The 24484-nt window shown below is 48.5% G+C and overlaps 1 protein-coding gene across 1 annotated transcript in view; it reads right to left on the bottom strand.

Annotated features, from left to right (window-relative positions):
- Positions 1 to 24484, bottom strand: part of LOC136011516 (collagen alpha-1(VII) chain-like) — a 118188-nt gene that overhangs the window by 18809 nt on the left and 74895 nt on the right. Inside the window, exons 56-74 of the mRNA XM_065673450.1 lie at positions 22578 to 22658; positions 22443 to 22493; positions 21475 to 21510; positions 21312 to 21356; positions 20518 to 20562; positions 19917 to 19952; positions 19105 to 19140; positions 18452 to 18511; positions 17598 to 17723; positions 16593 to 16664; positions 16383 to 16418; positions 16062 to 16121; positions 14187 to 14231; positions 13197 to 13232; positions 12250 to 12285; positions 9257 to 9313; positions 9036 to 9107; positions 6406 to 6477; positions 5866 to 5901 (exon numbers count right to left, since the gene is read on the bottom strand). Of these exons, the coding sequence (XP_065529522.1) occupies positions 5866 to 5901; positions 6406 to 6477; positions 9036 to 9107; positions 9257 to 9313; positions 12250 to 12285; positions 13197 to 13232; positions 14187 to 14231; positions 16062 to 16121; positions 16383 to 16418; positions 16593 to 16664; positions 17598 to 17723; positions 18452 to 18511; positions 19105 to 19140; positions 19917 to 19952; positions 20518 to 20562; positions 21312 to 21356; positions 21475 to 21510; positions 22443 to 22493; positions 22578 to 22658 (1038 nt within the window). The remainder of the gene's footprint in view (positions 1 to 5865; positions 5902 to 6405; positions 6478 to 9035; positions 9108 to 9256; positions 9314 to 12249; positions 12286 to 13196; positions 13233 to 14186; positions 14232 to 16061; positions 16122 to 16382; positions 16419 to 16592; positions 16665 to 17597; positions 17724 to 18451; positions 18512 to 19104; positions 19141 to 19916; positions 19953 to 20517; positions 20563 to 21311; positions 21357 to 21474; positions 21511 to 22442; positions 22494 to 22577; positions 22659 to 24484) is intronic.

The following is a 24484-nucleotide window of genomic DNA, read 5'->3' as shown; positions in this document are numbered from 1 at the left end:
CCACTAGCAAATGCAACCTGTGAATTGATATAATTACAGCTTGGGAAATAGAGGCATGTAGCAACTAGAGTAGTCCTGGGCCAAGAGAATTTAGGTGGTGATGGCTTTGAACCCGAGAGAAGCAACACTGGGTGGTGAAATCTGGTTTGGTGAATGAGGGACCCAAGCATGATGTTGCTCAGAGCTGCAGTTGAGAGATCTCCCATCTGGGTAGTTGAGAACCCAAAGAGAGATTTTCACCCAGCCCAGACATTGGAGCCACATCCAGCACTGGGGCCTCTTTGCAAGGGGTCTCCTACTGCTTTGGTAGCAAACTGAAAGCTACTGGAGATGGCTTTTTTGTTTGTGCAAGGTTCCCACAGCTTACTCATCCATTCTGGCCAATTTTGATGGTAGTTTTCAGAGCCTGGGTGTGAGATGAAATTGGATTTATCCCCACTTAAGACACTGATTGCACAGGGCTGTGCTCATTCAGAGAATGAATTGGCTGTTTAAGCAGACTGGGAGATGAACAAGTGATGTTCTCCACTTGGGATTCATTTGCAGCTGGTTGTTGAAAGGAAACACATTTATTACCCAAAAATATAGTAAAAAAGTCAGCCACCAGATTTGTGCATCAAATTACTCCTCCTTTTAGTGACAAATGGACACTTCAAACACAACCACAGTGACAAGCAAACATCCCAGAGACACCCAGGTGGGATGGTGCTGTACCTGACCACAAGGACAGATCCATTACCTTCTCATTCCCAGGTATAAAACTCCACGTTCCTCAAGCTCTGCCTACACTATCAGGCACAAACATCTTGTGCAAGCTCTTTATTTAGTGGTAACTATTTATTCACATGATCAATATATTGTTCCATCTGAGGAAGTAAATGGACCATAAAACCCCAGCTAACCAGAGCTTCTTTGTTTGCTAGGAAGGTAATAAACCTTTTGGTTTGATGGTTAAACCTCACCAGCCCAAGATACCTACAAGTGCCTCATGGTTTTGAGATAGCTGTGAACTGGGTACAGGTCCATCTGGCCAGGGATTTATACACCTGTATTCAAGGGGATGGGCTAAAAAAGCTTATTCTTGAGCACTGCTTGATCCTGAAGGAACTTGACACTAAATAGAGATTTCCAAATTTGCTTTAATATTTCTCTAGGTTATCCCCAGTGTCTTGTGGAGAAGGAAAATGAGGAAAGGAAAGACATTTCCTTGTTTCCCTGTGCTTACTGTGAAAAGGTCTCTCCTTTCCTTGTTTTCCTGTGTTTCTTTACCTGCGTGTGTCCAACTCTTTCTGTCTGCCTTAGACCATGAGAGGCTTCTTGCTTGCTCTTGACCTGAAAGGAGCTCAAATGGCTTTAGGAAGAGTTAAGCTCACAATATGTGCACAATATCTGCTGAAAGGCAGCTGGGTCTAAGCCATACCTACTTGGTCCAGTAATCATAAGCAAGTTTTTGACCTGGGTCTTATCTTGCTGTGGGTGGACTCCTACTCATCATGGGCTGAAAAGACTTTGTCATATGAACTAGAAGGTTTCTAATTAGGCTTGGACATGACACCAGGTCTGTCCCTGCTTCAGCTGGGAAGGGAAGCAGGTCAAAGAGTTTTATAATAAGGCTTGGAGATGACAGCAGGTCTGTCCCTGCTTCATCTTGTGGGGGAAGCAGGTCAGAGGGGTGATGCTTTTCAAGACCACCTGCACCGAGGACAAGAAAAAGATGGAATAGAAAGAAAAAAACCAAGAAACAGACAGAGGAAGAGGAAAACATCTGAGACCAAGCAAGGGAAAGAAGCTGAATGAAGATTTGTTCCCTCCAATTTACATTCCATGTTCTGCTGGGCAATAAAGCTCATCAAACGGTAGTTTAAAGGCAATTACTGGAGTACTGGAAATGGCTCTTGCTATTTGGTTCTGTTATTAAAGTGTTGCTTGGAACAGACTTCATTTAACTGCAGAGGCACCAGGTACCACGAAGGCAGAGCAACGCAGAGGCTTAGTCATAAGTGCTGAGCGTTGCCTGTTGACGCAAAGACATCTTGGAGCAGCCGAGGATCAATGCTTCCAGGCACAAATTCCTGCGAAGCTTTGGGCTGGAGCCAGGGAGGAGCCTGCCTTGTCTCCAGGCTTCTCACTTCCACTCAGATGAACAAGCTGGGGAATTAGCTGGGACACCCGGGGAAAGTGGGAAACTCATCAGCAGAAACATCGCCTCCAGGCATGCCCTGAAAGGATCAGTCTGTTTGAAGATGCACATCAAAGGACTGATGCATTCCCAAACCCTGGTGTAGGCTGCAACCTCTGATTAAAGGTTTCCCACCTCCTGGGCTTCCGTGCTCAATATTTGATGGGATGATGCATATGAATTAGCTGGGAGTCTCAACCTCAGAGTTTCATCTGTGTTTTTATCCCTTCCCTGCTGTGTCTTTTGTCTAGACTGTCCTGTTCACGATTACCTGATGCAGTTCTGAGCATCCTCCCCTCAGAATCCTTTCTTGATGTCACTGGCCCTCACAGCCATACTGTGCATTCATTCTCAGGCACTACATCTCAGAGATGGGTCAACCTGACCCTCCTGCAAAGACTCCAAGGTATCCTAGGCAGAGATTCCACAAGGTCTGGTTGATAAACTTCCCTTTGGCCAGCCTGGACTCATCAGAAGTGCTCAGGAGGCATCAAGACACACTCCCAGGGCAATAACTTCTTAGGAGATGGCTTTTTCCACTCTGAGTGGCCAAATGCACCTCTTGTCAAGCCTGGGGCAGAACCCCACTCTGCACCTTTCCTCTTCTCTGTCTCAAAACAGCCCCCTGCTCAGCAGGCAGGAGAACTGGGGTGCCATATGGATTCACCCAAGTTCCTGTGCAGGTGAGGGAGGGAGACAGACCTTTCTTGTTGATACCTTTCGGATTTGTCTATCCACCACTCTTACCTATATCAAGAGGTTATAGAATCACAGAATGGTTTCATCCATTTCCAATGGATAATCCAGTTCCACCGCCCTGCCATGGGCTGGGATACCTCAAGGTCTTATGCTCTTAATATCTATTGTAAAGTTCTGGTTATAGCCATTCTCACCCCTACCATACTCTGGGTTATAGGGCCTTGATGATCACTTAGTGTCAGACCCTTCAGAGTGGTGTCTGGTTTTCACTGTAGCAGCCACAGGCTGCTGGCCAAATACAGAGCCCAGCTCACAAGAGGAGGTGAAGATCATCTCTGAGCTTCAGCTTGTACACCTAATGAGGAGGACTGCAAACGAGGATGGGGAGGGCCGAGGAACACTGGTAACTGTAGACCCAGGAAACCCAAAATAGGGAGTAATGGCAAGAGAGGGGGACTGGGGTACTGCTTTAGGGAGAATAAATAGATTAATCTGCCTGTGTATTAATCCACAAAGCATGGGAAATAAAGAAGGGGAGCTGGAAACCTTAATATCTGATCAAGATGATGATTTAATAGGCGTAACACACATTGCAACATGAATATAAAAGGGTGAAGCATGGCAGGAATGTCATTGTAAAATAGTGCAGCTTTTAGAAACGAGGAAAAAGAAGGAGGAGGTGTCTTGAATATCAAGAATACACTCATGTGCCTTGAGGTCCAGTTGTAAAGTCAACTAGATCTATTGTAATGGTTACAGGGAGAAGACACAAATGCTGCCAGCTTGGTTGGGAACTCCTATAGATCACCGCTCAAAAGAGTAACTGGATGAGACTTTCTACAAGCTGGTTAAATTACTCAGAGGGAATTCAACAGGACTGAAAGGGACCAGCAAATGTTTGCAGTGAGATGGTGGCAATTTGTGGATATGAAAGAGGGAATTAGTGGGAGTCAAAGGAAAATGAGAGCTGCTACCTCATTACCTTTATGACTTCGCATAGGACAGATCTGGTTTAGGTAGATTGGACCAAATAGTGTCTGTCTTCAAGAAAATGGGAGGACTTGGTGAATGATACATGAGACAGCCTAGATCTGCAGAATAACTTGGGGGAAAAATAATCAAAGTATTTAGAAGATAAAGTGAGACATCCGTTTGTGAAGAACGAGTCACGTCAGGATGTTGCATCGTAACACAGGTTTCTGAAATAGATGATGTGAATCATGCACTAAGAGTACCCTAAAGCTGTCAATAAACCAAGTCTGAGCAGTGAACAGAGCAGACATCAGATGAGTTTCGCCCAGGATGTCGTATATCACAGCTCTTCCAACAAGGCCCCAGCTCTGATCTGACTTTTGCAATTTCAGAAATGCAATGAAGGACCAAACCCAAGCTCTATTATCTCATCTAGCTCCAAGCACAGCACAGACAGCATCAACCTACACCAGCAGCATCCCATAATATTTCCAAAAGAAAGATTACTTGGATTTCCTCAAATACTGGTTGACAAGATACCACTTTCTGGTAGTTAACTGTGTTACATGTCGATGCCTGTGGGTGCTAGTAGAAAACAGCACATCACAGAATCAATCCCAGACTGGTTTGTGTGGGAAGGGACCTTAAAGCTCACCCAGTTCCAAGCCCCTGCCACAGGCAGGGACCCCTTCCACTGGAGCAGCTTGCTCCAAGCCCCTGTGTCCAACCTGGCCTTGAACACTGCCAGGGATGGGGCAGCCACAGCTTCTCTGGGCACCCTGTGCCAGCGCCTCAGCACCCTCACAGGGAAGAGCTTCTGCCTAAGAGCTCATCTCAGTCTCCCCTCGGGCAGGTTAAAGCCATTCCCCTGGTCCTATCACTAAATATCCATGGACGGTGGATTCCTCCTGCGCTTCCTTTCCACTCAGCAGCCTCAACAAACGCCTTTGCTCTACTCCTGCACTACTACTGGTTGTCACCTATGGATTCAGACGTTCCCTACAGAGCAATTTCAGTGCAATGCCTACGTGCAGTGATGCCAGATGCTGAGGTCTTACAGCACTCTGCAAAGTGCTGATTGCAATTAGGCAGGGGTTGACATACTTAATGGAATGAGGGCTTTTTAATCAGTAACAATTGCCAGTCTGCATTACGGGCTTGTAAATAGTTACACAGCCATGAGCAGTAATCAGTGGGCAGCTCTGAAGGGCTGTGGACTTTCACAGCAACAGACAGTTGCCAAGAATCCCCCACTCAAACACAAAGAGGCATAACCGGGGAATAAAAAACACTGATATTTCTTATTGCAACCAAACAACTGCATAGACTCCTATTTTCATGGTCTGAGAAAAAGTCCCAGTCACTTTTTGGTGTTCCCTACCCTCCTATTCCTTCCTTTCCCAGACAAAAAGAAAACTCGGGGTGGGGGGACGGGACTTTCTTCACTTTGGACAAGCTGGGGAACCATTTGTTCACTTCCAGGTGAAATGGTGAAGTTCAAAGGCATGTGAACGTTTCTGAAACCCAAAATTGCTTTGCTTTTTGTTTTCCCAATTGAAATGCGTCATGAAATAAGGTGAACTCAGAGATTAACCAGATCCTCCAACATAGCTGTTCCCTCTGGCCAGCAACATGCACCCACTGAGAACAGCCACTTCTAATCCAGTCTCTTAAGGACATTCACATTTCTCATTGGATATACAGCCTACAGTAGCAATTCTAAACCTACCTGAACATGTCTGGCAATGCCCCTAATGCACTAAAGGCATTACAAATAGTAAATAAATGCATATTTCATGCATTGCTTAATGCAAAATGCCACCTATTAAAGCATACCTTTGGCTGTGGTACCCCATGCCCATGGCTGGTTTCCCACCAAAGCCTCTTTGAACGTGGGCTTTGTGGAGCAGCACCAAGCCAGCATCACCTCATCCCACCCTGTGACCCACACACACACGGTGGTGGGGAGAAGACCAGCAATGAAAAGGCAGAGAGAGAAACATGTTCCAACTCACAGCAGAGCCTGGCAAGCCTGGTTCTCCTGGCTCCCCCTGGAAGGAAAGTGGAGATGAGTTACCATGGCAAAGAGCTGCATTTCCTCTGGAAATGGGGACTGCTGTGGGAGATACCTACAGCTGTGAAAGAGGGGCAAGGGGACCTTTGGGGACCCCTCTGCAGCAGCAGCTGAAGGAGGGGACAAGTGGAATAACCCAAACATCTCATCTGGGCAACTGAATGGAGCCCTACGTCTCTGTTGACTATAACTGGGGCTTGGAGCCACATCACACACCTGGATATTGACACTTCACTGGGTCATTATGCCCATTTTAGCCCAGGAAAGCTGTCAGAGCACGCTGCTGCTTTACAGAATGGGAGACATCTCGAGGGCCCTCCCAGAAAAGGGCAGTTATTTCTGCTCTCTGGTAGCCCCATAACACTTGGAGAGGGAATGCAGATGTATATTCTGCACTAAAACTGTGGTAGGATCTTACCCATCAATTCTTGTGTGATTTTACACATCGGTTCCTGGGGGGATACCTTAGCACTGTACTCACCTTCTGTCCCACTGGTCCTCTGGCTCCAAAAAGCCCCATCACTCCCTTGGAGCCAACTTCACCCTTGCCTCCCTAAAATTTAAAATCCTTGTCAAATACACATTGAATACATTTGTTTCCCCTCAAGAGAGGCCAGAAGAAGAACCCATGAAGATGACAGAGAGGATGACAAAAAGCATTGTTTCTATGGCAGATTTCAGCCCCGGGGAGCCCAAAGGTCTGCATGGCAGCCACTGCTGGGGAAGGAAGCTACCAGCTTGGCAGAAACCTCAGCGACTTGTCCTGTAAGAAAGTTGGAGCCCAGAAAGAGGCATTGAAGGAAAACAAGCAGAAAACGGCCTCAATGCCTCTGGGTGAGCTGCCTCCCTGAAAATCTGGTGGTGCAGATACTACCCTGGGGCTCTGTCAAAGTCACTCAGATATTTGGCTGAGAGATGTTCTTTCTTTAAGAGATAGAATCATAGAGTCATAGAATGGTTTGGGTTGGAACGGATGTTGCAGCTTATCCAGTTCCAACCCCTGCCATGGGCAGGGACACCTTCCACTAGAGCAGCTTGCTCCAAGCCCCTGTGTCCAACCTGGCCTTGAACACTGGCAGGGATGGGGCAGCCACAGCTTCTCTGGGCACCCTGTGCCAGCGCCTCAGCACCCTCCCAGGGAAGAGCTTATCATAGAATCATAGAATAGTTAGGGTTGGAAAGGACCTCAAGATCATCCAGTTCCAACCCCCCTGCCATGGGCAGGGACATCTCACACTAAACCATCCCACACAAGGCTTCATCCAACCTGGCCTTGAACACCCCCAGGGATGGAGCACTCACAACCTCCCTGGGCAACCCATTCCAGTGCCTCACCACCCTACCAGGAAAGAATTTCCTCCTTATATCCAATTTAAACTTCCCCTGTTTCAGTTTTAACCCATTACCCCTTGTCCTGTCACTACAGTCCCTGACGAAGAGTCCCTCCCCAGCATCCCTATAGGCCCCCTTCAGGTACTGGAAGGCTGCTCTGAGGTCCCCACGCAGCCTTCTCTTCTCCAGGCTGAACAGCCCCAACTTCCTCAACCTGTCTCCATATGGGAGGTGCTCCAGTCCCCTGATCATCCTCGTGGCCTCCTCTGGACTTGTTCCAGCAGTTCCATGTCCTTTTTGTGTTGAGGACACCAGAACTGCACACAATGCTCCAGGTGAGGTCTCACAAGAGCAGAGTAGAGGGGCAGGATCACCTCCTTCTGCCTTATCTCCAGCCTGAACTTCCTCTGTTTCAGTCTGAACCCACCACCCCTTGTCCTGTCACTACAGTCCCTGATGAAGAGCCCCTCTCCAGCATCCTTGTAGCCCCTCCCTTCAGACACTGGAAGCTGCTCTGAGGTCTCCAAGCAGCTTCTCTTCTCCAGGCTCAACAGCCCCAATGTTCTTAGATGATCACGTAGTATTTTCTTATTAGAAAGCAAACTGACAAGATACCATGCATGGGCTTTCATCCGACTTAAAAAAACAAGTACCCCCCCATGGGAACATCTCTAAAGGTTTCCTTTATGGGAGCTGGGGACCTGATCAGTGCAATCAGTCGAGGCAAGAACACGAGCTGCCCTTTCACACAGGAGATGCCCACACTGGGTCACGCAATTCCTACCCAGAACTACACTGATTATACAGGTCCCCATGGGAAACAGAATTACGGAATCAGTTGGGTTGGAAAAGCCCTTTAAGCTCATCCGATCCAACCGTTCCCAGCACTGCCAAGGCCACCACTGCCCCATGGCACTGAGGCCTCGTCTCCACGGTGTGTGAGCACTTACAGGGCCGGTGCCTGCAGCCCTGCCCTGGGCAGCCTGTTCCAATGCCTGAGCACCCTCTGGGGCAGGAATCGCTCCTCAGCTCCATCTAAACCTGCCCTGGTGCAGCTTGAGGCCGGTTCCTCTTGTCCCATCCCTTGTTCCTTGGGAGCAGAGCCCAGCCCCCTCTTTGTGCTCCAGGTCCTCCAGGAGCTGGATGTCCAGCTCGGACAGGGCTGCTGCTGTTGTAGATACTTGTATTTTATTCAGCAGAGTCCTCATCCTGGGTCAGGCTTCTGGAGCAAAAAGCATTAACGTAGTATGAAAATAGGTATGATTAGTACATGGAGATTTAATCCATGACTCAGTCTGAGAGTGGGAGAGTTACGTGATTCCTCCCAGCATCATGATGATGGGTTGAGACCTCAAAGAGCAAAAGCAGATGGAGGAGTGGCAACCTGCTCTGCCACCACCCAGGGGACAGCTCTGTGTGAAGAAGAGGAACAGAGGAGCCAACCAAGCCTTAATGCCACCAGAGCTGCAGGGTTTGAAGCAGCACAGCCAGCTTGTGGAGGGAGAGGGAGACGTGGGATTCTTACAGTGCTGCAGTAATTGAATGGTCACCACATCTGTACTGCAGATGTGCTCCCAAAACTTGTCACTTGCTAAACTGGATGTGTATCACATTCCCAAACTCCAGCCCAGCATCCTCCTCTCCCTTTCTTTGGTAAGAGATTGTGAGTGTGCCCTTGCACTGTGTTTTCCAGCAGGCACAAGGGAAGGGAGAATGCAGAGCTATCCCACCACCAGTGACCTTTTGCTGTGTCTCTCAGTTGCATTGGGAGGTTCATACCTTTTCTCCTACAGGCCCATCCTCTCCCTTCTCTCCTTTGTCTCCATCAAAACCTGGCAGGCCCTGTTCCCCCTGAAAGGTAAGACAGGGATTAGTGGATGGTGCCTCTCTCCTGGAAGGACTCAAGTGCTACCGCTCAGTGCTTATCTCAAGCTGTGCTTGATGCTGATGCCAATAGTGGGGAAGGTACAACTTAAATAGTCAATAAAAGTCAAACTTACAGGATCTCCTTTACTGCCTTTATAGCCCTGGGGTCCAAAAATAGTCATGGGCTCACCCTAGAGAAAGGAGACACAGGGAGATGTAGGCACCCGCTGATACATGAACTCATGGGTCCCACTAGACGGAACTGCCTTTGCTACGATGGGCAAAATGTCATTAAAACATCTGGAATGGGTGAGCACTGCCTAAACTATGGTCCCTATGCTGGGAAAGGCATGTGTGCTCCACAGTTGCCCTTAACTAAAAGCTGGATGATGCACAGAAAACAAGTCCTGAGGTTTGACAGTGACCTCTTGCTCCAAAAACTGTTGGGGTCCAGTGGCATTACTCCAGTCTAAACGTCATGGCTGGAAATAGAGCTGTGCATGGCATGACCCTGAGGTTCAGTTCCTGATCTGAGGCTGTCAGTGGTGGATTGATTCATATCTGACATGGTGGCTTGGCTTTGTTGTCACTGTGCGTCACTCAGGATGTCGAGGATGCCATCGCCTCCCAGGTGTGGGAGCTGGCCATAGGCAGGATGGTGAAGGGGTCTGCTCGTGGTGTCCTGATTTATAGATACACAGTTGGAGCTAAGGAACAGGACTGGCACTTAGGGTACTCCTCAGAGGGACGTTTTGGAGGGTCAGACCCCCAGACTGTCATCCAGTAGCTACAGGCACACAGTAACCCCACAGACACATCATTGCCAAGTCTATGTATCAGCCCAGCAGCTGAGGAGGGACATTTTGCTCCTCAGAGAGTGTAGACAAAGCTACTCCTATGCAAGAAATGGTTGTGTCTCCAAAGTGGTGATGCTGTCTATAGTACAGAGGGAAAAGGGCTGAAGCCACCTTCTGATGGGCAACTGTAGCCCATTTGGCTCCCTTTACACCAGCTCTCTTCAGTGTCGCAAGCATCCCCATTCAGGGTGACAGTGCTTTGCTGCTGGTGTCTTAACAACCACAAAACAACCGATATTCCCCAGACTTAGACAATCTCTTGCAGTTTATCCAACCATCACCATAGGATCCTGACTAAATTCTGGCTTAATATACCCTCCTGTCTCCCTGCTCAGGAGGGTCTTTCAGGACACAGGAATGGGTTCAATCAATTTTGAGAACAGAAAGGAGAATAAAGACGCTGTAGCTTAACCCAATACACAGCACAGGGCCTGGATTTCACAGTTACTCCTGTATTGATCAAGGGAGAAGCAGAAAGAAAGTTAAGCTGCAATCAGGTGAAACAAAACGAAGCCAGTTATCCCCCCCCTCCCCTTTTCTGTTCTATCTTGTGCTCCACCTTATCTTTTATTAACCATTCTTTGAAAACGGCATTAAACAATCCTGCAGCTTGCAAAGTGTTTTGGGGCATCTTCATGAAGCGGATTCAGAATTGATTCATCTCTAGAGCAAGTCCCTTTTTGCAAGTAACTTCCTCGGAGACAAATGGGCCTTAATCATTTCATACTGCATGACTCAAAGGCAGAATAGTCATGTAGGGTTTCTAAACCTCATTTTCTAACAAGGCATTGCAGCCAGGAAGGAAGTTAACAAAACACTGGGCAGGAGTTCAGCAGTTTCTCTGCATTATCTAGAACTGCTCAGGGAGTTATTTCCACATTACCTGCTATGAGCCAGCTCAGGCTGTTTAAGATCACTGGATGCTTTAGGTGAGCTGCTTATAGCAGAATCAGTGGCAATTTTCTTTCTCCATTAATTCACAGGAAACCTTTCTGTGTCCCAGCAAATAGTGGCCAAAATTACTTTATTTTTTCCTGTTTCTTTGTAGGATCCCATCAAAACCCAAGCTCAATCCAGAGCATTCAGTGCAAGGATGGGATTAATAAAGTGGGTTGAAAGTGGTGGAGACTTGAAAAGGAGTGGGGCACCTATGAGTTGTCTTCTGCTACCTTCATGGGTGTACAATGTAGAGAGGATGGATCATAGAATCATGCAATGGTTTGTGATGAAAAGGACCTCAAAGCTCATCCAGTTCCAACCCCTGCCACAGGCAGGGACCCCTTCCACTAGAGCAGCTTGCTCCAAGCCCCTGTGTCCAACCTGGCCTTGAACACTGCCAGGGATGGGGCGGCCACAGCTTCTCTGGGCACCCTGGGCCAGCGCCTCAGCACCCTCATAGTAAAGAACTTCCTCCTTATCTTCAACCTGAACTTCCCCTGTTTCAGTCTGAACCCATCACCCCTTGTCCTATTGCTACAGTCCCTGATGAAGAGCCCCTCTCCAGCATCCTTGTAGCCCCCTTCAGACACTGGAAGCTGCTCTGAGGTCTCCACGCAGCTTCTCTTCTCCAGGCTCTTCTTGGAGGCACACAGTGAAAGGACAAGTTGCAACAAGGGAAAATCCTAATAAAAGGAAAATCATCTTCACACTAGAGCTGGCCAGATGCCTGAGAAGGGGCACACAGAAGAACACGAGTCCCTGAGCCTCAAATCCTGGACATAACATTGGCAATGACATGTTGATCCAGGCACATGGATCGTACTGCACACAACACCATGGATTGAAAGTGAAAATCAGTAGAAATAAGTGGAAATAAGTAGAAAGTCCTCTTCAATGAAGGGCATTTGCACCCCATCATCTGGGAACCTTGCTCAGTGCTCTATGCTGGGTGGACTGTGCTCACCCACATGTAATGATATGAATACTTATAAAGCCATTAAGACCCCAGATATCCATCCCTGGCAGTGTTCAAGGCCAGGTTGGACACAGGGGCTTGGAGCAAGCTGCTCTAGTGGAAGGGGTCCCTGCCCGTGGCAGGGGTTGGAACTGGATGAGCTTTGCAGTCCTTTCCAACCCAAACCAGTCTGGGATTCTATAATATTTGAAAGCACATATAAATATTATTTACTATTTACATCTTTACCTTCTATGATGTCTGACTCATTTAAATAACTGCTCACTGTCCACCTGATCACTGGTAACTATAAAATCCTGAATAAAAACCTTTTACCCCACCTGTCCCAGAAAGTCACAATCTGGAATGTTCTTACTCTTTCTCCCTTGGGTCCCAGAAGTCCCCGATCACCCTGAACACAGGAAAAAAAAACAAGACGTTGAGCGATTCCCTTATTACACCTTTATGCCTTAACACAACTCTTCTTGTGTTGCTCAGTCCACTGATTCACACTCCAAGCCACTAAGCTCTATCAATGCTGGAAGACAGCTCCTCTGGGCACTCTACATCCATACAACTAGAATCTGTTGCATTGACAACAAATAAAGACCCAGAAAACTGAAGTGATTTGCCTGACTTTATGCTCAGCACAGCCACAATGTGTAGCTGCTGCTGGATTTCAACCTCCCAATGGGATGTAGCACTTCCATGCTGCAGGCATGTTCATACACTGCATCTAGGGTGGGATGGCATCCTATATAATACAGGATTTCCCACATTTCAACCTCAAATCTGGCATGCTTTACTGTAAGTGTATGGAATAGCAGCTGTTCCTGGAAGTTTTTTATAATCCCTTACATTTGGGATGCAGTTCTCAGTACTGCACTTTCCTAGGGTTGCAAGTGGGATGCAGCAGGAGACCAAGGAGATTCGCGCTCATCGGTGAGAATGAAAGGTTATGTGTTGCCTGTTGGGCACTCATTGTCCTCTCTAGCCTTCTTCCCCTAACCCTCTACATTTTGGGATTAACCAGATTATACCTGGGGTCACCTTCTGCCCAAACTCCCAAATTTCCATTCCAAACTACCTAGGCATGCATAAAGACAGCACGTGCCTTATTTCAGCCCAGCCATTACAGGGCATTAGTGACTGCTAATGTCACTACACACTGATTGAGGTCCCCTCCCAGTCCACTCCATAAAATGCCTGGATTATCCCCACTGGTTTAACAGGGGCATCATCAGTGTGTGCTGTTGCAGATAAAGGCTCCCACAATGGTGCCTTGCTCCAAGGCACTGTGTAGATAAGATGACTGTTACTTACCCTTTCGCCTTTTGGACCTGGGAAGCCTTTCACACCCTGCAGGAACATAAAACAACATGTGAAGATAAATGCTAGCATGGAGAAGGTGTTAGGAAAGAGCAGACAACACTCACAGGCAGAGCTGCTTCAAGGATGGGCTCCACCATGGAGAAGCTACTGGTAGGATCAGCACAGGAGCCTCTACTCTCCTTAGGCTGTTTTCTCTATCGGAGTGAATCTGTTATTACGAACAGGATGGGCCTTTATGAAATTCCCCAGACCAAGGGTGGTTCCAGTGCCAGGTTTCACCCCCGGATCTCATCCCTGAAGGGCTGATTCTCATCTGGGGATCCCCATCACCTCCACCTGGAAGAGCCCTCCGGGAGCAACCCTTCCCTTATGGTGTCTGAGAGTTGGAGGCTGCCTCTGTTAATGCTAAGGGTATGAAAATCACACTCTATGGCTTGCAAAATCACAGAATCATAGAGTCATGGAGTGGTTTGGGTTGGAAAGGACCTTAAAGCTCATCCAGTTCCACCCCCTGCCACAGGCAGGGACACCTTCCACTAGAGCAGCTTGCTCCAAGCCCCTGTGTCCAACCTGGCCTTCAACACTGCCAGGGATGGGGCAGCCACAGCTTCTCTGGGCACCCTGTGCCAGCGCCTCAGCACCCTCACAGGGAAGAGCTTCTGCCTTATCTCTACCCCGAACTTCCCCTGTTTCAGTTTGAACCCATCACCCCTTGCTTGTCCTGTCACTCCAGTCGCTGATGAAGAGTCCCTCTCCAGCATCCTTGTAGCTCCCTTCACACACTGGAAGCTGCTCTGAGGTCTCCACACAGCTTCTCTTCTCCAGGCTCAACAGCCCAATGTTCTCAGCCTGTCTCCATCCAGGAGCTGCTCCAGCCCCTGAGCATCCTCAAGGCCTCCTCTGGACTTGCTTGAACAGCTCTGTGTCCTTTTTATGTTGAGGACACCAGAAATCCCCCCTTTATTCTATTTTACCACTCACCATTACGCCAGGAGGACCCCGGATTCCCACGATGCCTTCATCACCCTGTTAGGATGGAGAAGGGTAGTGATGGACATCAGCAAAAAAGAAATGCAACACACACTGTCTCAACTCTGCAAGCCATCCCACTGGGGACAACAGGAATTAAGCAGAAGCCGAGATCCTCAAAGGAGTTGTCCAACCTCCTCACTTGTATCTCCATTAGGATTAGGAGCCATAATGCTCCTATGGATCTGGATCAAACAGCCTAAAGGGCTTGAGATCAGCCACATGTCACTGCCGGTAGACACTGCGGTGTTTAGAGAATAATGTTTTGGTCAGGTTGAAGCTTCAAGCCTCAGCTTCTCCTCAGCCCCTGAGAGAAACAGGCATTTGTGAGATAATCTGCATCTCATTTGGCATCATATAAACCACACCAAAAAGGTGCCTCTTCCTTCTGTTGGTATAGAGAGGTCCTGGTAGGACCAGCTCAGAAGAAGCTGTTTGAAGCTGGATGACCTGGTCTGTCCCTCCCCAAGATGTACTTACCTCCGACAAAGGCAAGGGACAGAGCTGTGAGATGTCCCTGGGATACAGAGGCTTACCCCTGCTATCAGAGAGCTCAGTAGCATTTCTGCACATTGATATCTCCCTGTTGAACATGATCCCAGCAGGACTCACACAATGAATACGGCAGACAGGAATTCACCTGGAAACTCATTCCACTGACTTTCAGAAAGAAGAGGCCACCAGTCAACTGCTCAACAGCAACTCGTACCTTTGGAGACTAAAGTGAGGCTCATCTTCACGCCCAGATGTGGTTTCCAGATGCCAGACCTTGTCCTGAGCCTCCCTTTAAGTGTACTGTTAGCTCCCTATAAACCTTGCTATGAGGTATAGCTGTGCTGGTGGGGCTATGAAGTCCTTTTACGACCTCCCAAGGTAAATCCTACAAGACTTACATGTCTTCAAGATGCCTAAACTTTGTCATTGTCCTACAAGGCCCATTTAGATCTCATGCAAAGCCAATGCAGTTTGAGATTCTGTGATTCACTTTAGATTTACACTGGAGTCAGAAGAGCAGAAACATCATTTCATTATTTCCTCCACATAATGAAGCTTCACCCCAGACCTTTCACAGCTGGTGACATTCCCAGTAAGTGTTTTGTCTCAGCGGCCTCATTGAACACTTCCTCTGGCAGATGTGGAGTTTGTCTAAATGGATTGCAGCATAAAATGAGTTTATTTGCGCAACAGGCACAGAAGGAGCAACTTGAAACATGGCTTTTGATTACAGCTCAAGAGGGGCTTTGCCAGAAAGAGACCGAAACTTCACAGCAGCATGAGGAAAAGGGAATGCTGCTGCTCCAGTGATGGGAGCTGGTTTTCCTCTGCCAGGAGAACAGGAGGGAAGATGGGAATGAGGATAAAGAAGCTAGAGGCAGGTTTCTGAAGGAACAAGCTTGCAGGTAGCATCCCCAAAGCACACAAACCCAAGGTGGATCCTCAGCAAGTCACTGGGATTAAAACACGCAGATATTGGGGTGTAGTTATCGCCTTCAGCACTCCCATTTAGCCAGTGAGAGCACAGCCAACACAGTCAAAGGGGCAGGATTCACTTGGCCATGCAGTTGGCCAGCGTGGCCTGCAGTGATTGAGGGTGTGGAGGAGATGCTAATTGCAACCTATTGGACAGATTCTGGTCTGTGCCAGTTCCAGCTCCTGATGAACCAGTGTCCATCACCTCCAAATCTGGCTGGTGAAAAATTGAGGGGTCTGAAATCAGCCCTTTAGGCATCTTCTAAGATGGGTGAGTGGAAGTGATGCTATAAAGCTGCCTCCAAAAGAGGGTAGGCTGCAAGAAGCCAAGCCAGGAGCATTTATATAGGGACCTACCTGAGGGCCAGGCAGTCCGTGAGGTCCTCTTGGTCCAGCTGCTCCAAAGCCAATTTCTCCCTGCAGAACAGAGAAGCCCAGAGGTCTCACTTGGAGAAAGGACACCACATCACATGGTTGCTGATTAGTCTGGCCATGATTTAAGTCATAGAGTCACTTCCATTGACTTGCTGCTGCTCTCTCTGAAGGATGCTCCAGCAACCATTGGGAAGAAGGGCATAAGGCAGAAAGAAGGATGAAGTGGCTGGATGGGGTCAGGGATAAGGAGCCAGGGGAGGGCAGTGGGCTCTCCCATTTCCACCCTGGCAGATTGGCACTGACCTTGTTGCCTTTGGGTCCGGGTGTCCCAGGAATCCCCTGTAGGGCAAGAAAAACAAAACAGAAAGGGCTTTGCTTTGCAATTCTCAATGCTCTCCTGTCCTGGTGTCCCACGAGGGTGAATGCACTCTCAGCCCAGTCCCAGGGCCTCAACCTCACCACCAGCCATCCCTCTGCTGCTCAGAAGACACAGGGGCAAGGTACAGAAGTCACCTCCTTTCCTGGGGATCCTGTTGGTCCCGGGCGTCCAGCAAATCCATTCCGGCCTCTCTTCCCACGCTCCCCCTTGAGAACAAAACCCTTTAAGGAGGAGAACACCCTGATGGGAAAGGTTCTGCTTTCCCCATCCACACAGAGAGCAGGAGCCGGTGCCCTCAGGTGCTCTGGAATAGCCTCATTGTGTGGGTTTCTTGTTGTTGAGGAGAGGGGACTCCAGCTACACGGAGACCTGAATTGCTGTCCACCACCCCACCTCCAGCTAAGTCTCCGTGTCCCTGAAATAAGACTTACCCATTGCTTCCTCTGTTTCCAGGGGCTACAGACCCCCAAACCCCTTGCTGACATCTCCTGTGCTATCCTCACCTCTTTCCTTCCCAGCCTCCTTTCCCTTTCCCTCGTTTCCCTTCCTTTTCCTTTCCTTTCCTTCCTTTCCCTTTCCTTTCCTTTCCTTTCCTTTCCTTTCCTTTCCTTTCCTTTCCTTTCCTTTCCTTTCCTTTCCTTTCCTTTCCTTTCCTTTCCTTTCCTTTCCTTTCCTTTCCTTTCCTTTCCTTTCCTTTCCTTTCCTTTCCTTTCCTTTCCTTTCCTTTCCTTTCCTCTCCTCTCCTCTCCTCTCCTCTCCTCTCCTCTCCTCTCCTCTCCTCTCCTCTCCTCTCCTCTCCTCTCCTCTCCTCTCCTCTCCTCTCCCTTCCCTTTCCCTTTCCCTCCTTTCCTCTTGAAGGACATACCCCCTGCACCAAATCTCTTGGCCTGTTTATTCCCTAACAACATCAGTTGGTCTAATCAACGTTGTTACCTCTCCTTCTGCAACCAGGCTTTGTTCCTGCTTCCCTGACTACATATAGACTACATACGCTCTACATATAGGCCTATACAGGAGACCTGGATAAGTGGGAGCCTGACCCACAGTGGACACCCAGCACAGACAGTCTCAATAGGGTTATCATTGTTCTCACCATAGGGTGGCTGACACAACACACGTTGTCCCCTCACGTCACCTACCTTCTGTCCTGGCACCCCAGGCAAACCTGGAGCCCCTCTGTCTCCCTGTGACCCTGGGATGCTGGGGTTGCCACGAATGCCCTGGATGCCTTGAGCTCCTGGAGATCCTGGGGCCCCTGGCTCCCCCTGTTGAGTGGATCACAAGGAATTTGGGTCTTAGGTGGCATTAACTGCCCCCCTAAAGGTCCTGGAGAAAGCCAGGGGTGTCCCGTTGAATTCACATGACCATACACAAAACACCAGTACCAGGACAACCCTCAATCACTGGTCCATAACAGAGGTCCTAGGGCTGGAGTCCTTGGGCTTGATGATCTTAAAGGTCTTTTCCAACCTAACTGATTCTATGAAAGGGCTGTACCATGACTTTCTAAGCAGGGAGACCCTATCTGCAGACCTTCAGAGCTCTCCAGTGAGTTCAAGCCCTGCAGACCTGCAGCATCCCAAGGGATCACAGAAACACTTATGTGCTGAGACAGAAATTCCCTGGATTTTTCACAGCCATATTTCACAGCCTGATCTAGTTGAAGATGTTCTTGCTCATTGCAGGGGGGGGGTGGAACTGGATGACCTTTAAAGGTCCCTTCCAACCCAAACCACTCTATGATTCTATAATGTTTATCCTCTGGACCTCACCTGTTTTGAAATGCCCCTTTGGAGGGCATAGAGCACTCATTCTGTCCCAGACACATATGATGGTGTTTGCCATCCCAGGCTGGGACTGGCTTTAGTGCTTTATCTTTGTAGCCACAGACAGATCTATGCTCCACATCCAATGGTGGAAAGCAAGGACTACAAAGGGAAAGACCTGGAAAAAACCCAAGTGAGATCCTATATAGAAGAGAAGAAAGGCTTACCTTAAGTCCAGGTGGCCCAGCCTGACCAATAGGACCTCTGAACCCAATTCCTGGTTCTCCCTGTGAAGAAATTAGGATCACTCCTTTGACTGTAGGCCCATAAGAATGAGAGCTTGCTTCATGCCCTGAAGCCCCTCATAGCTTATCCTACATTGAGGGTTTCTACAGAGCCCTCACTGACCATCACATCTGCTCTAGATGATGTGAAGTCTTATCCAACCGGGAGACAAAAAGCTCCTGAGAGCATTTAAACAGCTCTAGAAAAGAAGGAACTGAGTTGCAGGAATATTATAGAATCATGGAATGGTTTGGGTTGGAAGGGACCTTAAAGCTCATCCACTTCCAACCCCCTGCCATGGGCAGGGATGAAATATTATATTACTGGAGATGGTATCAGAAGACTCTAGACGAGCCTCCCATCTTCTGACATTACTCATTTATGAGGTAGGTGCTCTGTCCATGTGATCTGAGTCCCTCCCTCATCAACAGCGAGACACCAGGTCCCTAGTGAGTGGCTGGCCACTGATCCCACATCTCGGGAGGTTACCTGAACACCTTTCCCTGAGACAGAAAGGTTAGGGGGGCAAAAAGAGCAGGCAAGCTCCCGGAGTGTATGAGACCCCCCTGACTGTGGCACCAGCATTGTTCTTTACCTTTTGACCATTTTCACCTCTTTCTCCCTTGGTGCCCTATGAAATAAACAGAGAGTTACCAAGCTTGTGCAAGAAGCCGTGTGAAGTTATCACCTCAGTGCAGCCCTGAGCAAGAACAAAGGCTTCCAGCTGTGCTCATAGAATCACTCAATGGTTTGGGTTGAAGGGACCTTAAAGCTCCTCCAGTTCCAACCCCTGCCATGGGCAGGGACCCCTTCCACTAGAGCAGCTTGCTCCAAGCCCCTGTGTCCAACCTGGCCTTGAGCACTGCCAGGGATGGGGCAGCCACAGCTTCTCTGGGCACCCTGTGCCAGCGCCTCGGCACCCTCACAGGGAGAGCTTCTGCCTTATCTCCAACCTGAACTTCCCCTGTTTCAGTTTGAACCCATCACCCCTTGTCCTATCACTACAGTCCCTGATGAAGAGTCCCTCTCCAGCATCCCTGTAGCCCCCTTTAGACACTGGAAGCTGCTCTGAGGTCTCCACGCAGCTTCTCTTCTCCAGGCTCAACAGCCCCCATGTTCTCAGCCTGGCTCCATATGGGAGCTGCTCCAGCCCCTGCTCATCCTCGTGGCCTTCTCGTAGGCAGAGCAACCGGACCCTCTGACCTCCACCTCTTTTCCCCTGGGGAGACAGGCAGTAGCTATGTGCCTAGGGAAGAGGCAAATGCCCTCACACACAGCCACACTGCTCATGAGGAGATGGAGAACTGGATTGACCCAGTCAATATGGACTTTCCTATGGCAATCTGCACTGCTGGATTTGGGCCCCTCAGCTGGTAACGCTGTCCTGCTCCAGCTGCTGATGCTCACCTTTGCTCCAGGTTCTCCCATCTCCCCAGGCTGCCCCTGCAAGACAAAAACCATCCACCTTCCAGCTCTCTCCATCCCTCCTCATGCCTGTATAACCCAGGACTCTCCACTACGAAGGTGGTTAAAGGGTAGCCCATGCAAAGTACCCCTTCCCCATCAGGCTGTGCTTTTCAACAGCAACCTGCCTTGTTTTCCTCTTGAATATCTGGGTCCCATCACCCCAGATCTGCTATTAGGTCCCTATAAGCCTTTGCTGCTAGAAGTGTCCATGAAACAGTGTTTTGTGTGGCCCTTCTTCCATCCCTGTCCTGGTGCCAGGGCTGGCTTTTGCATGTCACTTGGTTTAGTTCGTGGATCCAGCGGAAAAGGAGCATCAGGAAAGCCTCCTGGATTTTTCCATTTGCTCTAAGGGGAGGAACAGGAACACACAGCCAGATTCAGGGATAAAGGTGGAACTGTGGCAATCCCAATTTATATGGGCACAGTCTCCCATACACCTGAATGTTATCTCCATCAGCACATTCCCAGCTGCCTCTCCTTTTCCAAACCCAGAGCATTCTCCTGGTCTCAGAGGTTCAGGCAGAGAAAACACCATCACTACCTTTTCTCCTTTGTCTCCCTGGACTCCTGGAGCTCCCATTTCTCCCTGGAAAACAACAGGCAACTCTTTCAATTGCAAACGTGCATCACCGCAAGGAATTTTTCCTTCCCTCTTTAGACCAGATGGGTGCTGTCCTCTTTCCTGCATCAGCTTTTGGCAAACAACTTTGGAGGAGCCCCTCATTTCCACCACTTGTAACCCCAACCAGACTGGGGATGTCCCTGATGCCATCCCTTCTATCTTGTGCAGTGGAAATGCAGGAAGAGAAAATACATTTTGCAGGTATGAGTGGTAAGCTGAGGGTCTCGCTGCCTCAGGATACTGCAGATGTTAAAGGATGCAATGAGTTTAGGGGAGACAGAGAAGTCCACGGAGGACAAAACTATTGAGGATCCCCAAAACCCCACTTTTGGATCATCTATGAAAAGTTCAAGCCTGGAGTCATAGAATGGTTTGGGCTGGAAGGGGCCGTAAAGCTCACCCAGCTCCAATCCCTGCCATGGGCAGGGACACCTTCCATTAGACCAGGTTGCTCCAAGCCCCTGTGTCCAACCTGGCCTTGAACACTGCCAGGGATGGGGCAGCCACAGCTTCTCTGGGCACCCTGTGCCAGTGTCCCAGGGAAGGTCTGCTCATTGCCAGTGGCCAAAACTGTTGATTACTACCTCTTGAATCTACTGGCACCAGTGATTCCTCGGCCACCAGATGAATCTGCTCTGGGAGATGATCACTATCCTGCCTCCCTTCAGGTGCTGTTTGGTATCAGCATTAAAAGGTGAAGCAAAAGCACTGACCTTTTGGCCAAGGGAGGGTGGATCTGCTGGGCCATTTCCCTCCTTCTGTAAGGACAAAATGCACATATGGAATGGGGTTGGGATGTGATGTGTTAGGAGAAAGGACCAGCAACATCCTCACTGTGTGCAGCTGCAATAAGAGGAGTATGACATGATGCTGTACCTTGATTCTCCTCCACTGATGAGGCCCTAGGTATGCCTTGAATGGAAAAGAAAGGAGGAAAGTGTGAGAGCAGTTGGAGAAATTTCTGCCCTTGAGTCATGGAAAAGACACTTCTGAGCAGCAAGATGTTAGGCAGCAATTGGAGAGGCTGGAGGCATCTCACAGGGAAGCCACGGGATCACAAGAACCCCACTGAAAGGCTTCTGGTTGGATATGGGGTGGCTTCCAGGCTCCTTCTGACCTGCTACAGCATGGATGGGACATCTAAGAGCTGGTGCTGCCCATTGCAGATGGGCTGCCAGGAAACCAAGAAATGAACCGTGAAACCATGAGCCAAGAAATGCCTCAGAACCAGGCTTTTGGCAATGGACCTTAACCCTGTCCCTTCATGGAGAGCTATGAGGGATGGTGTGGATGAGCTCAGCTCAGTGCTGCCATTCCCCTGGGAATGCAGGGTGAGGGGCCACTCACTGGTTTTCAAGGAATTCATTGAAACTTGGGGGAAATCTGTTCAGAATCCTTAAATCCAGAACTCTTAAATGTTGTGAAAATCAACTCTTTGCACTTCCCATTCCTGGGATATTGTGTTAAAGTCGACAATGTAATGATGCAGGTACATCAGAGATGTGTTTATAAACATACTTTACACATTTAAACACACATACAGATATCCTCTAAGCTCTCAGGGTACAAAACACCCTTCACTTATGCTGCTTTCACCATGAACGAGGTTATTACGTTCCCTCATTGACTGAGTTTGATTTTCCCCACTTCTGTTTCCAAGGCCCTTGCCAGATACAGGGAGAACAATCTGCTCTGGCAAGAAAGATGCTTCTGCAGCAGCTCTTTCTTGGTTTATTTATTCATATCTATCACTAACTTTTCACCCCACCCTCTACATTCATTGTGACTTTGCAGCATTCCCCTTGTGTCCATACAAGACAGCCTTGCATGGGGTCTTCACTCACCACAGATCCAGGCAGTGATTTCCGAGCTCCCGAGGCACCAGGAGGATGAATCTGTAATGGAACCAACAAGGGAAGGTCACCTCTTCCTCCTGGATCACACTGATGGCACATAGGCAAGTCCAATGGGGTGCTTACCTTGTGTGTCTTGTGCTCAGCAGATCTCCTGGCTCTAACACTTCCTGGGAGCACAGAGCCATCATCTGAATTCACATCTTCCTGTGGGAAGGGAAAAAGCATCCTTCTGAGCACCTAACATTATATAGTATCAATAGTAACAACAACAACAACAATAATAATGATCATAACACTGCATCCAGCTCTGGGGCAGCAGCACAAGAGGGACGTGGAGCTGTTGGAGCGAGGCCAGAGGAGGCCATGGAGATGCTGTGAGGGCTGGAGCAGCTCTGCTCTGGAGCCAGGCTGAGAGAGCTGGGCTGGGGCAGCCTGGAGAAGAGAAGGCTCCTGAAGGGGAGACCTTAGAGCAGCTCCGGTGCCTAAAGGGGCTCCAGGAAAGCTGGAGAGGGGCTTGGGACAAGGGCCTGTAGGGCCAGGCCAAGGGGAATGGCTTTAACCTGCCAGAGGGGAGACTGAGCTGAGCTCTTAGGCAGAAGCTCTTCCCTGTGAGGGTGCTGAGGCGCTGGCACAGGGTGCCCAGAGAAGCTGTGGCTGCCCCATCCCTGGCAGTGTTCAAGGCCAGGTTGGACACAGGGGCTTGGAGCAAGCTGTTCTAGTGGAAGGGGTCCCTGCCCATGGCAGGGGTTGGAACTGGAGGAGCTTTAAGGCCCCTTCCAACCCAAACCAGGCTGGGGTTCTGTGATTCTGTGATTATTAAAGCAATTAATTTTCTGCCATTTAAAAGAAATAAAACCCACCTAAAATATTGCAACTTTGGACTTCAAATGCCTCCCTGCCCCAGCCGTGCCCGAGTAACACACCAGCAATACTTACTGTACCTTAATATACCTGATTGGAATAAAACCATTATTAATGCCCATTAATGTCTACACGTTAACCTGCCACTTGGTGATATTTGCAGTGCTCACGATTTAGGCTGATAAACTTTTAAGGCACACACAATAAAGCTTGTATAAATAGTTACTGGCATGGTTTGTTCTTCTTCATATTAGCAACGGTAAATTATCTACTTGCTGTTGTAAAGATGATGATCTTCCTCACTGCTGGATATCTCTGTGTACAGCAGTGATTCCCTGAACCACACAGTGAGAGCACTGCAGTGTGGCTCTGGTGAATATCTTAATATATATGTTAATATAGAATAGATATAAATCTGTATATATATATACATAATGAAATATATATATATGAAATAGATATGAGAGATACATATATATGAATGAAAGCTCAGCATCTCCTTGCACCCAAACCTCAACCCTGCCAGAAGGACATGAAGGAGAGGGAAAAATCACTAGTTATTCAGCACTATTGCCGCATTTTTTTTTTGCTGCAGAAACAAAAAGCAGGATTAATCACAATTAATTTCACCTAAAAGTCTGTGTTGAGGCTTTTAGATGGTTAAAGTTAAGGGAAAGTAAATCCTAAGTGAAGGGCTTCCAGGAAATGCTGGTTGGGGCAGCCCTGGACATTACGCTGTCAGGTTTTTAGGGATGATGGCAAAATATCCTGTTTTGCCAGATATTCACTGGCCGGATGTGAGTTTTACCTAATGGCAAATGAGCCCAGGAAGTTTCTGACTCACCAAAACACGTAAAGGATTAAAAAAACCACTATTTTGGTCCAATTAAAATGGAAATTCTTTCCTGAAAGATGGCAAGGGTGACAGAAGGAGGAATAAAAGACAAGTCAGAGATGTGCTGGTACAGCTTGTTCAGGGGAGGGCCCATCAAGGGTGTGTTTTCTAACGGGACAAGCAAGAGGAACATCTCCAGTGCTTACATCGAGGTGATTTAGATGGGTCAGATGGTCCCGTTAGACGAGACCACGTGGATTTCTCATGATAGTTCATCCTAAAGTCTTAAATGCTGTAAAAATCAACTCTTAGCACTTATAGCAAAGAACTTTTA

The sequence above is a fragment of the Lathamus discolor genome, chromosome 1 (assembly GCF_037157495.1).
Source record: "Lathamus discolor isolate bLatDis1 chromosome 1, bLatDis1.hap1, whole genome shotgun sequence".
Lineage (NCBI taxonomy): Eukaryota > Metazoa > Chordata > Aves > Psittaciformes > Psittacidae > Lathamus > Lathamus discolor.
Note: the sequence above shows the minus strand (reverse complement) of the source record. Positions and strands in the feature narration are given on the sequence as shown.